The sequence below is a fragment of the Colossoma macropomum genome, unplaced genomic scaffold (genome assembly GCF_904425465.1).
Source record: "Colossoma macropomum unplaced genomic scaffold, Colossoma_macropomum, whole genome shotgun sequence".
In the NCBI taxonomy this organism is placed as follows: domain Eukaryota; kingdom Metazoa; phylum Chordata; class Actinopteri; order Characiformes; family Serrasalmidae; genus Colossoma; species Colossoma macropomum.
Window position 1 is genome coordinate 42,345,763 of NW_023494787.1, and position 13,352 is coordinate 42,359,114.

Below are 13,352 nucleotides of genomic sequence, written 5' to 3' on the forward strand. Positions count from 1 at the left end.
CAAAGAACAGTGATTTTCCTTGAATTATCTGGGGTGGAAGAAAAAAATAGGCTGCTAAATCGCCAACGGAGAGGCCAACTTTAAAACATTACAATCATGCAAGTGCCGGAGAACTGGGAGTTGAGATCTTTATCATACATGGATCTCCACCCACAGTCCCACCCCAACACGAGCAGCCTCAGCCACTCAGTCGCAGCGTTCGGCTCCACCCCCTCAGCAGCCTTCTCAAATTCAGCCACTCACTGGAGACGAAGGCCTCTGGCTCATCCTGGGCCTTGTAGTGACTGCCCTCCCCGCTGTCAGAGTCACCGAGGCAGGGTCCAGCCCGCTGGAACAGCCTCCCTGCCAATCTCTGCAGCACTGACATGCTCGGGTCACTGTCCAGCTTGGCTAGGAGGGATTGAACCTTGACTTGAACCTCCCAACAAAAAGTGCTCCAGCCCCGGGCCCAAACAGGAACAACACCGACCAGGCAGTAAACTCTTTTCTTGCACAGCACTCTACGCAGTCTTGTTTAAAGTGCTAGGTAGGGCGAGGCCTCCACAGTTCCTCCACTTCCTGTCCTGGCTAACACTGCCCCCCCACCTCGCTCCCTTTCCTGTGGAGCGAGGGCTCCCTGAAGCAGGTTCAAGCAACTGTTTCCAGTGCAGGGGTGCAGAAGGCACCTGAGCCACCTACTGTCTTCATTGTCCTCCTTCATTGCCCAGCCAGGAACAGGCAGCCATGTCGTCCTTTCTGTCCCAGCCTGCACTGCAAAATGACCCTCCCCTGCCAGTGGCTCTAAGCGAGGCAATGCACCTGTCTCTAGGGATCAACGTGGGCCACTAGCGATGGGGCCGATAAGGACATGAGGCATGCTATGGGGAGGAACTTTGCAGCCCTCCCACCCCCTACCCCCAGTAAACCCATCCAGGAGCGACAGCAGAGCACAGCTTGGCATCCAGCCTGGACTCCGTCACTCTCCTCTACATGAAAGGAATACTCCAGCAGTTGTCAACCTAATCGAAACATACTTATAATACAAACCAATGGACGTGTTGAACCAGCTGTTTCAAATCACTGTCTGTTATAATCAAAATTTCAGACACAGTGGTTTAGAGATGTGCACAGGTACTCCAATACACGGTTAACCATTCGAGAAGTCATTATATAAATACTGAAATCACTGAAATGGGGTATCTGTTGTGCTTCATCATTGAAAAATGGAGGAGAAAACAATTCAGGGAAACACCTTTTTTTTTTCCCCAAACAAACACCAACAAACGAACATGTCGGCTCACTGTCCATAGAAGAGGGAAAACAAACACCTGTATAACAGCATTACTGGTTAATTGTAGTCTTAGCTCATTAACTTGTCTCCATTATGTTTCTCATTTGACACCGAAACTTACTGATTTACCTCAGATATTTTTGAATAATAAAACATGTTTTGAAATGCATTCATCTGTACAATGCTAAATTGTTGTGCAACACCAGTGTTGTCACCTAAAAAGGTAAGCCACAGTGCTACATTAATTGCACATATTTTTTTTTGTTTTTTGCTGCTGTTTTTTTTCCCCTTCTCAGTGGTTAACCAGACACTCGTTCATGAACTCTTACAGACACTCAAATATCAAAATTTGTTGGAATGCACATCCCTAATAGAGATTAAGCTGAAAAATGCTGGAATATTCCTTTAGCATCCCAAGCAGACAAAAAAAAAACTGCCCACTTTCCTAAAGCGAATGTATCAGGCCTATTCAAATGACATTCAGTCACATGCCAATAGAAATCCGCTCTTCACACATACGTTCCAGCTAGCAGCAGGGCCGCAGAGACTCATTTCACACGTATCTGTGCCACTTCGCAGCCAGGACTCTTCAGCTGGGACACGCTTGACAAAGATCTAACTCTGGGTGCTGAGCAAATGGAGAGCAGAAAACAAAAAGAGTGGTTTCAGTGTACACTAGTTCATCTTCCTCAAACTCATTTATTAGATGTTACAGTCTACTGAGCACCAAAAGGAGAAGGAAGTTCCAGTGAAAGTCCTAACTTTGCAACGACCTCAGACTCAGATATTTCTGATGAGACGAAAATTAAAAAAAAAAAAACGAAAAGAAAAACAGCAAACAACTGCACACATACAGGAGCAGAAGGAGAAGGTGAAGCCGTATCACAGCCTAAAGCCACATGCAGGAATCATACACAAAGTGGTCTTGTTCTTAACATTGGCCATCACATGATGTTCAAGAGACTCCCCAGCGTCATACTCCAGCCCGGAGAGGATCACACTGGCCGCATCATATGACCCCGCCTCCACGACTCCTCCAGTGGAGCAACAAAACCCCCTCCCCACAAGACACACACCCCTCCCGCGCCCCCTACCAATCCTCAGCTCCCAAACCCTCCTCTGAAAGTTCAGTGCTCAACCCTACAAGCTTCTGTTTATGTTTCAGGCTTTCTCAACTCAAATCCTCTCATAAACACACGTAGGGCTCAACTCTCCAGTTTAACCTTCAGGGTCACAGAGTCCTTTCCCAGGAAACCCACTGCGACTGCAGGCTCAAATATTTCCCACTTTATTCTCTCCCTCAGCTGTTCCTGGAGCTTACTTTATTCTTATATATATGAACTTTCCATATGTTCTATAAGTAGCGTGCACAGTGTTAAACAGGAAGGTTTCCAATTCTCATAAGTCCAACGCAAAACACTTTCTAAGAAATGACTTCTGTGGTCTTCTGTGGCGCTGGACAAGCTTTAGGAAACATAATGAGACAAAGCCAAATGAGAAACTGTGGTGCACAGCCTGCAACTTTGTCAAACTCTGGAAATGTATAGTGTGTTATTAATTTCAAATGATATTTATGTTGTATGTGTGTTAAGGTCACACTTGTTATCAGACTAGATTCGGTGTAGGTGTCTTGTTGTGAAATTAAACTAAATTTAGCACAGTGGTAAATATGTTGCCCAATCAGCCTTATTTCAATTAGCTTTAACAACACAGTCCAGTTTGGTAGCAATGTCCATCCAGCACATGTAATGAATGTGCCAAGTGGGTGTGGTTTTTTCTCAACTTATAAGCTGCACATGATCCATGAATCGTAGGTTCAGTTGTGGATTCAGTTATATGATATAATACGATCCAACTTTGCTGCCTGAAAACTCTCACTCATTCAGCAAAGCTGCATCACGCAACACACCGAAAATCATGGCAAAATCTGGCAAATTGACATTTACTTTTCAAATGCACAAGTGACAATTCACCCTAAGTAAGGACAGCTACTACAGCCACTAGTGATGTAAAAATGTGGCAAACTAGCACAGTAAAATGAAGTGCACCCAGTTTGATCAGGAAACTCAATGTTATGAAGGCATTCTGCAAAGCTTGTCCAACCCAGCAACAGTTGCCATTAAAAAAAAAACACACAAAAAACAACAAAATGACACAAAACAGAAAAAACTATCGACACACATTTCTGGGCTGAGCACTGATAGGTCAATTACACATGCAGAGACAGTTACAGCTGAATAGTCTAAAAGTGGCACTGCGCCATTTGGGTCAAAGTGTATGAGCGCTTGTCTTACATACTTATAGTAAGGCCTGCACTAAATTAACCCGCAACTACAGTACATTTCAAACACAGGCAACTGCATTTCACTCACAGCAAACTCTTGTGTTGGCAGGTATCAACTAATATGGAGCTGGATTACTGCATCAGCATCAGTGATGTGTCCAGTGAGGAGCTTGTGCCTCCAACCTGCTGCATTATAACCAAAAGTGCTACTTAAATGAAACACATCCTGGTGGTCCTACAGCAGCTTTGCTCCCTAATTCACAAATACCATAAATCTGAAATCTGTTCAAAATATAAAATAAATAAGCCAGCATCAGTCTTGGTTAGGAATGTGCAAGAAGGCATGAACATAGACACTAAAAGACCAACCTAATTATCTTGACTTGAACTTTAATGGATTTCAGTCTTGTTGGGAAACCTACAACCAGGCTATTGGACATCCATATTACCAGAGTTCAGATTTTTCTAAGAAGCCAGATGCTGATTATGGAAAGGCCAGGAATAAATTAACATAGGAGAACGATGTCAAATTAATTCAGACTGAATCTCCCACATCTTTACATAGACGCCATGTGTATTTAGGTAGCTAACGGAGGGGGGAGTTGACTAACTAGTTAGCTATCTCAGTCATGAGGCCTTTGCGCCTGTCATTTTTCCAGCATCCTCAAAACTGACTGACTGAACGTGACAATCATTTTATGGACTTTGACAAGCGTGATCCAACTCGTAGCACTTGCCTGACAAAAAAAAACTGTTGCTTTTATAAATGCCAGTTTGGCTGTCTATCTCTCTGAAATGCAAAGCCTTTTACTCACCGCTCTCCATCTCGTTGCCCTTGTTCTTGGCGGTGGGCGCGTTGCCCATGATTGCAGGCCAGGTAGGAAGATCCTCTTGACTCGACTGTTTTCCTTACAAAATTTCGAGGTCTTTTCGCACCCTCGTTCCTAAAAGAGCATACAATTTCCAGAGGCCGGGCTGCACTAGCTGGCGCTGCTCATAACCATAACGAGCTGACTCTTACTACGTCTCTGACCAGCCGACTAGTCTTCCTTCAGCGAGGAAACGAGTCAAGTCGCTTCGGCTAGCAGGCTGTAGTGGCTAGCTAGCTAGCGAACAAGCGCTAGCTAGCCGACGGTGTGTGCTTATTTGCAGTGGCCCCCGTCTTCCTCCCCGTTTCAGTCCGAATGGGTCGGAATAAGCTCAAGACGCCTGGCTTTGGTCTTCGCCCTAGCGGTCGGCTACCTTCGCTCCCAGCCTCGCTTTGCCAGTCCCCCCTCAACCGCCACCTCCACCTCCAAGGCCTTCGACTTTCCTCCTTATTACGCGACACAACCTTATTTTCTGCCTCTGCTTGCAGTCCCCGCTACTCCCCGACCCCTTCCACAAATATCGCCGGCTGCCTTATCTTAAACTTTCCCACGTTCATGCACAGTTCAGGTCTCGAAACTCAACAATATCGCCGTTCGCATAATTCGACAGTCAGTCAGACCCCACCATTAATCCTCCATCCACAGCTAGAGGGAACTCCTGCTTCGGATGGGCCCGCCTCCCCGCGCTCGCTATTGGTCAAGGTCTGCGTGACGCGCCGCAAAAGACCACTGTCGATTGGCCGCAGCGCTAAACGTCCACGGCAAGAAGCGTCCTGATTGGTCAATTTGATATCAGTCCGTAACGGTTGTATTTTTCCCCCTCTCTTCAACACCACCACCAACGGACATATAACGTCATGTATTTTCGTTTCAGTTTAATAACAGCGATTTTTACAACCCTCGGGCCTCGTTTATGTTTTGCGGGAGCAGCATCGCAGCTAAGAGGGAGCAGAAGATGTGTTCATGATGTCTTGCTCGGGAGTCATTTTTAATGAAACGAAAAAAACGGCCTGGCAGACCCCCCCCCTCCCGCTGGACTACTCCGTGATTGGCTGCGTGACGTCAGCGAAGGCTATTTTTAGAATGTTGGTCAGAATTTGCGGCACGCGGACGCCCCGCGCGTCTGGAATATTAAAACGTGATGCGCGCGCTGGTGCATAAAGTATATATAACAGGCATTATTCGTTTATGTAGATGTATAAGATGAAAATGTTGTTTATCTACATGTTTGGCATGCATTCGGTAAAATGTTGACATGTAAAATGACCTAATTAATTAAAGATATGTTGTCATATAGATACATGTATTATCATGTTTATCTAGATGTGTAATATGCATAACTTTGTTCAGCTTTAGTCATCTTAGATACATCATTGTATGCAGCAGTAGATGCATAAAATGCATTATTTTCTTCAGCTATGAAGTTATAATGTCCTATTTATCTAAATATAAACTGCATTGTTTTCTCCAGCTATAGACATGAGACGATATTGTTGATCTAGAGGATGCATTTTTTAACTAAATGCAAAGCGTTTTTTTCAGCTGGATGTAAAAAGTGCATAATTTATTTGTCTAGATTACCTAAGATGCATTGTTTTTGTGCATGTATAACAGCAACATATTTAGCTATACATATGTAAATATGAATTATCACATTAAAGTGCAGTACAAACAGATTTCAGCAGAAAAGCAAGGTGGTCAGCATGTCTTTTAACTTCCAAGAAGGAAGGCATTAAATTATGTTTCACTGCACTATTTAATGAGAAATGTTTCCAATAAGTTTTAAAGACTTATTGAATAAAGAAACAGAGCACAGTATAAAAGGTGAGGTGTTAAGCACTGAGTCTAATGTACGAATGCATCATAATAAACCAGATAAAAAAAAGGCAGAATTGATGCTGCCACTTTGAGGTATGGCCATAGATGCAGCAGTAGTCCATGTTGCCTAGCAACAGCAAGCTAGCAGGACCCGCCACTCCAAAAATGGCGAGGGAGGTGAGCTCCTGCATAATACAGCACTGTTGCTTTTTTATGAATGGAGCACAGCTGCACTTACACTCCATTTCCCAGCACAACAGACAAAAAGTGCTCACTGCAACCATCACATAACAAAAGATATTTATTTATTTGGACAGCTGGCATACAAATCAGAGTAAACATATATACAGTATTATACAATCCCACCTGCAGACTGTGTTAAACACAGCAAATCTGATCTTTTTCTTATGGATGAGCAACATATCGCTCCTGTGATGTCACATGACCTATAATAACTTACAACCTCTCTTTCTGAAGACTCTCTGAAAAATCGAACGGCATGGCTCAAGACAAGCATATGTAACAGTGTGAACAAGAGCTGGGGATACGTCTCACACTCGTTACTCAGTCCGTCTCACAAGTTGTTTCAGTACTGCTCTGACACATTCATTCTTCTAACATGTCAAACGTTAATGCCACTGATTGTTTAAGCCAGCAGACTCAATACATTGAGAGCCTGACCAAACCATGAATCCGAAAATCAAGAAAGTCATTGCTGATCTGCATGTCATCTTCTCTGGACCGGTGGATCTTGCACATAAGTGCTCTGAGGTGAGGGATTTCTTTACACGTGGCCTTGGATCTTTACAAGCAGTCCATGGAGTTGTCTGGCATTAGTCCGAGTGGAGGTGCTTTGCCTGGAGGGCACGAAGGGGGCAGCATCGCGTTAGGAGCCGGATCCACATTCTCAGAATCCTCCATCTTCTCTGAACATCCCTCCCAGTTGATATGGAATCTGGTCACACGTGGGTTTGAAGCCAAAATGTTTCTCTGGAGCTGAAAAACAAGATATAAAACATGTCTATAAGCACAGAGGTACATGAAAATTTTTCCTGCTTCTCAGAAATCTGACCCACCACTTCTGAAATTTATAGAAATAACATGAAAATGAATGCAGCTACATCATTTTATAAGCTAGTCTAGTGAAGAGACAGAGTGGGTGGGCATGTTACAGTGCATTTTTTGACTGACGCTCTTCATAGCTGGCCAATATTAAAGTTATTGAAGATGCCACAGAGAGTGAAGTCTGGACTGTCAGTGAAACTGACTTTAGGTTGAAAATGCAACATTAAATGTTTACCTATGTCACAAAGATTCACTGTGTTATTATTTGCTAGAGTGATACAAAAAACTAAGTTCACTTTTTGCACACCAAATTGGCCAGCTGGTAAAGATGCTGTTAAAGATGACTCACGGCCCAAGTTCAAGCCATTTAAGGCTTTTAATAATATTTCCCATCTTTTACTGTACTAGATAGCAATGACAAAAAAAATACAACTAAATAACTAAAGAGTGAGCTGTATGTTTTATTAAAACAAGCAATGCTCCATTGATCAGAAACAATGGAGCATTGTTTGTGAAATTTCTATGAATGTTTCAACTTCATACAAGACATGAATCTACTGTAAAGATTTCTCCATTAATCCTGCTTAAGCTAAAAGGATGTTCAGCTTACCTGCCCATAGTCAGGTTTGAGTGGTGGGTTCTCCCTGAGCTCAGCGTCAGTGTACTCGTTGTTGACATAATAACCAATGCGAATAAACTCTTGTCCTCTGTATGTGCAGGTGATCAGGACAACAGTGACACCCACAGCATCACTCTCAGGGATCAGGGCTGTGTTTGGGGCATCAGCCTGTCAAAGATACACAAGAGCACCACAGTACCGTCAGGGAAGAGGGTCATATTTTCATTTACAATTACATTTTTTGAAGTTTAACTTTAAATCTACACCTTAAGACCCCACAGTAAAACTATGACTGTCACACAGCAAGAAATAATATCAAAATTAAAATAAAAAAACATCAAGATATACATCAAACATACGATATTAAAGGGGATGTCACCTTACATTAATCTGTTTTACTTTAGATATAGGCTCCTGCATGAATGTACTACTGACTGCAAAACAAAAAAAAACAATGTTGGTAACTTCACAAAGGAGATGTTTGTGCTTTTGTGTTTCCTCAGTTGAATTGGAGCTGGGCAGGAATAGGTTGGAAGCTGCTAACCTCAAGAGTTCCCACAAACCAATCAGAATTAGGGCAGATTTTTTTAATCTACAGCTTAAAAAAAGTCTAATTGTGAGGTTTCAAACCAATGTTGTGACTGTTTTGATTTGCAATAATGTTCCATAAATTAACGTCACGATTTTTTCCCTAAGACAGCCAGCATAATGGGACCTAAATTTTTTCTTAAATCTGTTCTTGAGAAAGATCCTAGGAAAAAGTCTACATCAGATTCATGACGTGTGCTTAAACCACAGAACTGCTCACACCTTTGTGCTCTAGTTTGTGTATATTCTGTTCTTGCCTAAGAACAAATCCCAAGTAGGAACACACTGATGAATATCAGAATCTTCCCGAAAACTGCATAAGTGGGTTTTAAGAAGAAATTTCCTCTTAAGAATGGTTGATGAATGAGGCCCATGGGCTTTTCTGGCTTGAGGCTTGAATGTTGAATACATAATTTTGGAGTATTTCTGTTAGTCTGTTAAGCATGGAATTTTCACACAATATAAAGGGCAGCTCCTGTGCTCAAATGATGCAGAGAAGTTAAAAAAAAAAAAATCTTAAAATCCACTTACAGAAGATTCTATCATTCATCAATGTGTTCTTATTTGGGATTAGTTCTCAAGAGCACAAAGCTCTGAACAGTTCTGTGGTTTAAGAACGTGATGAATCTAATGTACACTTTCCTTAGGAAAAAATTTAAGAAAAAAAAAAAATCTTAGGAAGATATTGATGAATGAGGTCCATTCAGAGTGAACTGATGTGAAATGCAGTTGACATTTCAGAAGTTCTCACATCAGTGGTCACAGAAACCTGACGTCCGAAGTATTTAATGTCTCAGCTACCTTGCAGAAAGTTACACAAAACTGTTACAAACATGTCATCTAGGGCCTGATACATTGTTTTCACAAAGGTTTTAAGAAGATTTTGACTTAAAACTTTTTTTTTTTTTTAAATCAATTCATGGCAGAGATGCATATGCATGGCGTTCTAAGGCAAAATACTACCTTAAGAAAACTTTTTTTCCCTGGTTTCCCACTATTTCACCATGATCAACATGACATGTAAAACTCAGAAGATTTGTTTGTCTCTACACGGCTATATTTGGGTAACAGCTTTATTAGACATCACTCCTGGCTCCTATAACCACGGCTATAAAGAAATCACTCAACATTGCCAAAAAGTTCACTCACCATATCACATCAAGTCACTTTGAATGACTGTTTACATCTCAACGATTGAACTACGCAGAAATTTTTAAAAATCAACTGAATTCTTAATATTTGCAATCAAGTTGACATTCCCTTTAAAGATATAAAGACATGCATGTTTTTTTTTTTTTCAACACAGATTTTCAACTTTGCAAAACAAAGAAGGCCATTTTAATGGCACACATGGTAAAAGACTTGAGTACTTTTAATTCATACTTTTCAGACATAAATGGAGCATTTCAATTTGTGCATTTGTGTCCCATGACTCATAAGTCACACTTCAGAAAGGCTTTTCCTCGCAAAGATCTGGGAAACTGTGCTTTTATTTAAGCACAAAAAATGAATTATTACAACTTTTCACTTTTTATTAGATTTTTTTTTAAATATTCATAACTTAGCTTGTGTATGAATCCAGACCTAATACTGAATATAGAAAGTTTCTGCCCCAAATGTAACCTAACTCCAACCTAATGAACATAACTGTTGAGTTTAATTTGTTTTTGATTCTTTAGACGTTTGGTGTAATGAACCAAAACATGAATTAATATAAGAGAATGTTTATTCAACCCCGTACAAATTAAATGTAAGCAAGAGATTAGAGTATCAAATCACATCAGGATACACATAATGGGTCCCAATCAATGCATAAGTGCTTAAAGGTAAATTCTAATGTTTTTCCAAATTTTTTGTCTAGTTAATGCATTGAGATGTAACAGTGATTCAGAGTGTTATAATCTGAATTGGTACATTAAAGAGAAGCTTAATTTTTTTTTTTTAGATGATATTTTACTTATAAACACCCTGCATATAGGTCTCTAAAATTAATGGATTTAAATATGTTTTAGACAGAAGCCTACAATAAAACATGTGTCTCATGCACCAAGCAAAGTATTTGTACCTATTTTGTGCAGGAACTTTTTTTTAGAGGCATTAAACTCTTTAGACATCTGTTTCTGTTCATCACCACTATGAACACTTCTGACTCTGTATGTTTCTCTAGAACGGAGCATTTCATATTAAATCACTCTGACGGTTTACGTTTTAAGGGTGAAAAACTGATGGAATTCCCTTTTAAGGGGGACAAATTAGCATTGCCCAGAGGCCGGTTATCCAGACTAACGATGGATTGATCCTAGTTTCAGATTGAACAGCAATGCCCATAGTGAAACACTGCTGAAAATCCTTATGAGGCAAGACATAGCCTTAACGTGGGGCTAGGAAATCGGTGTAACTTCGATGCGTCACCTCACCTGGAACACAAACATGTGTCTTCCTGCAGGGACTGGGCCAACCAGGACGGAGTCAAGAGTCTGATCATACTCCTCACTCTCGGCTGAGCCCACGTATATGATTTTCCACTCAAGATCTACAACAGAAATAAAGTTAGACTCAAACATAGCTGTGCTTGAGTAACATACAAACTCATCAGCCATTTCTACACTTTTAAAAGAGATGATTCTTCAAGGATTCTTTAGTAAAAGGAATTTCATGCTTAAATGGCTGTTTTCATAGTGAAATGATTCTTCAGATTGACAAAGAATATTTTGTATATGGTTTTATACAGAATCTATTTAAAAATTGGTCCTTTTTGACATTGTAATAATAGAAGAACGCTTTTTCGTCCATTTTCAAAAAGGTTCTATATAGAACCATATACAAAATATTCTCCATCAACCTGAAGAACCATTTCACCATGCAATGAAAAGTCGATTCTGTTGATTCTAAACAGAACCATTCCCATACTAAAGAACCCTTGAAGAGCCATATTTTTTACAAGTGTAGCAACTGAACTGAAACTGACTGAAGCCGTTTGCCCTCAACAAAACCTTGATACTAGACGATGTACAAGAGATAAAGAGTAACAACACAGCGAAGTTTAGGTAGGTTAACCTATCTTAACTACGAGCCATTATTAGTGTATGAACAGTAGTTAACACAATGAGCTGGAGTGAACTTGACGCCCATTCAATGTTTCAACATCCCGCCAATCCTCTGACGTCAACTCAAGGAGGTACGTTAGCTACTTATAGAAAGCATAGCATGTCAAACAACAAAACAGAAAAATGCTCACCCTCTGGAAGATCCTCCATGCACTCAAACGTTATCTCAAACTGAAAAGGGTTTCCAAAAGGACTCGGGTTGTCCAGAACAGCAACATTCAGCACTTGCACTTTTGCCATGTTACTCTGCTATGCGGTTTAGCAAGTTTAGCAAGACAGGAGGAAATAAAATTGCAACAGAGTTTCCCAGGAAACAAACAGGCAAAAATAAAGTACGAAAAGCTGGAAAACGTGAGAAAGAAACGAAAGTCTTCGGAGACCTTTCTAAAGAGACAAAGGCTTAGACGGGTCAGCAGGTGCTGCCTAGCTAGCTAGCGCGTTAGCCAGTTAACGTTAGCAGCAGTTTGGTTAGCAAGAACCTGGAAACTGTCGCAGTTAGCCGTGTTTCTCTCCCAGGAATTTGAAATGCAGCTCATAAGGCGTCCAAAGTATTTAAATGAAATGAGCAACGTTGCTTTTGTACGCTACTCTACGCCAAATCCCCACCGACAAGGAAGCTCGCAACGTTTCTGTCTCCCGCCAGTGTGTTCGGACGATTTTAGTACGACGTCAACGCGACAGCGGGCGGCTCTGGACGCTGATTGGCTCTGTAGCTGTAAGGCCCGAAATTTGCGATCGGTGATTGGACAATCCGCGACCGACCGAGTAGTGACGAGTCAGTGAGTCTCCGACTGTGTTCTGAATCGCTTTACGGAACTAGCGCACTACATAGTGCGTCAGCCATTTTATAGTGGTGTTCGAATTCTCTACGTTGAACTTGACTCCCTGGCTGTGTCCCAAATAGAAAATGCTGCCTATTCGGGGAGTGCTCGGAGGCCGGAAGGCTTCGAGTTTAATTTCCTGCTGAGGCGCCTCCCTTTGGCCCATTTCTGAAGGCAGTTCTATTACAGCGTATAACAAGTAACATATTCAGAGTACAGTCAGAATACATGTAAGTCACATTGTAAGCTGTTGTAATTTTTAATCAATTCACACTGTTTCTCAACGTTATTGGTGGGCAGTATTAAGCGAGCACTTGACTTCCCACCTCCAACTATAACATTGACAGTAAACTTTGATGTTTTGAGAAGATAAATACATATGTTATCCCTTACAACACTAACCCCTGCTGAGAAAAAATAGCACAGACCAGGATTCTGTGCTGGTCTAAACTGGTCTGTGCTGGTCTAGTGCTGGTTTAGCTAGTCACCCAGCACTCAACTTCCATCACTACCAACCAGAATACCAGCATCCAAAACAACATATGTAAGGCATGCTGGTCTATGTTGGTTTTACTAGCTAGCTTGTTGCTAATAATATGCTCTTTCATGGAGGCATCTGTGTTTTTCTCCACTTTGTAGCTTGAACATGCTGAAAATGATGCACTTCCCACAACTGAGCCAACTCAAATGCAGCATTAATGCACTTGATGCAACGTTTGATTATCATTTCAATGAAGTCACAAAATTCTCAACAGTTTTATTTCTCTCTCTGTTTTTTTTTTTTTTTTGCGCTTAAGTCCACTACTGCTCCCACAATTGTGTATATATATATATATATATATATATATATATATATATATATATATATATATATATATATATTGCTTGTTGTGGAGTTTGTATTTTTTTTG

General features: G+C 41.1%; 2 protein-coding genes across 4 annotated transcripts in view; both read right to left on the reverse strand.

Moving 5' to 3' along the window:
* prkacaa (protein kinase, cAMP-dependent, catalytic, alpha, genome duplicate a) overlaps positions 1-5,102 on the reverse strand; it is a 28,550-nt gene extending 23,448 nt beyond the window's left edge. Inside the window, exon 1 of one of the 3 annotated variants that reach the window (XM_036567416.1) lies at positions 4,370-5,102. In XM_036567416.1, the coding sequence (XP_036423309.1) occupies positions 4,370-4,418 (49 nt within the window). In that variant the 5' untranslated portion in view covers positions 4,419-5,102. Of the gene's footprint in view, positions 1-243; positions 825-4,369 lie in introns of those variants that run through there. The other 2 variants (XM_036567414.1, XM_036567417.1) reach the window with 2 other exon arrangements.
* Positions 5,103-6,524: 1,422 nt separating this feature from the next.
* Positions 6,525-12,276, reverse strand: asf1ba (anti-silencing function 1Ba histone chaperone). The gene is made up of 4 exons (XM_036567421.1): positions 11,752-12,276; positions 10,931-11,046; positions 7,917-8,093; positions 6,525-7,237 (listed from the first exon to the last, which is right to left on the reverse strand). Exons 1-4 carry the CDS (start codon positions 11,858-11,860, stop codon positions 7,046-7,048), a joined length of 594 nt encoding a protein of 197 aa, XP_036423314.1. The 5' UTR covers positions 11,861-12,276; the 3' UTR covers positions 6,525-7,045.
* Positions 12,277-13,352: the final 1,076 nt, after the last annotated feature.

What these genes read in the sequence shown, in the direction of transcription:
- asf1ba (XM_036567421.1), bottom strand. Translation starts at nt 11,860, where the DNA reads ATGGCAAAAGTGCAAGTGCTGAATGTTGCTGTTCTGGACAACCCGAGT. An exon ending in GACACATGTTTGTGTTCCAG is followed by an intron (nt 8,094 to 10,930) that starts GTGAGGTGACGC and finishes TATCTTTGACAG; the next exon opens with GCTGATGCCCCAAACACAGC. An exon ending in TCAAACCTGACTATGGGCAG is followed by an intron (nt 7,238 to 7,916) that starts GTAAGCTGAACA and finishes CTTGTTTTTCAG; the next exon opens with CTCCAGAGAAACATTTTGGC.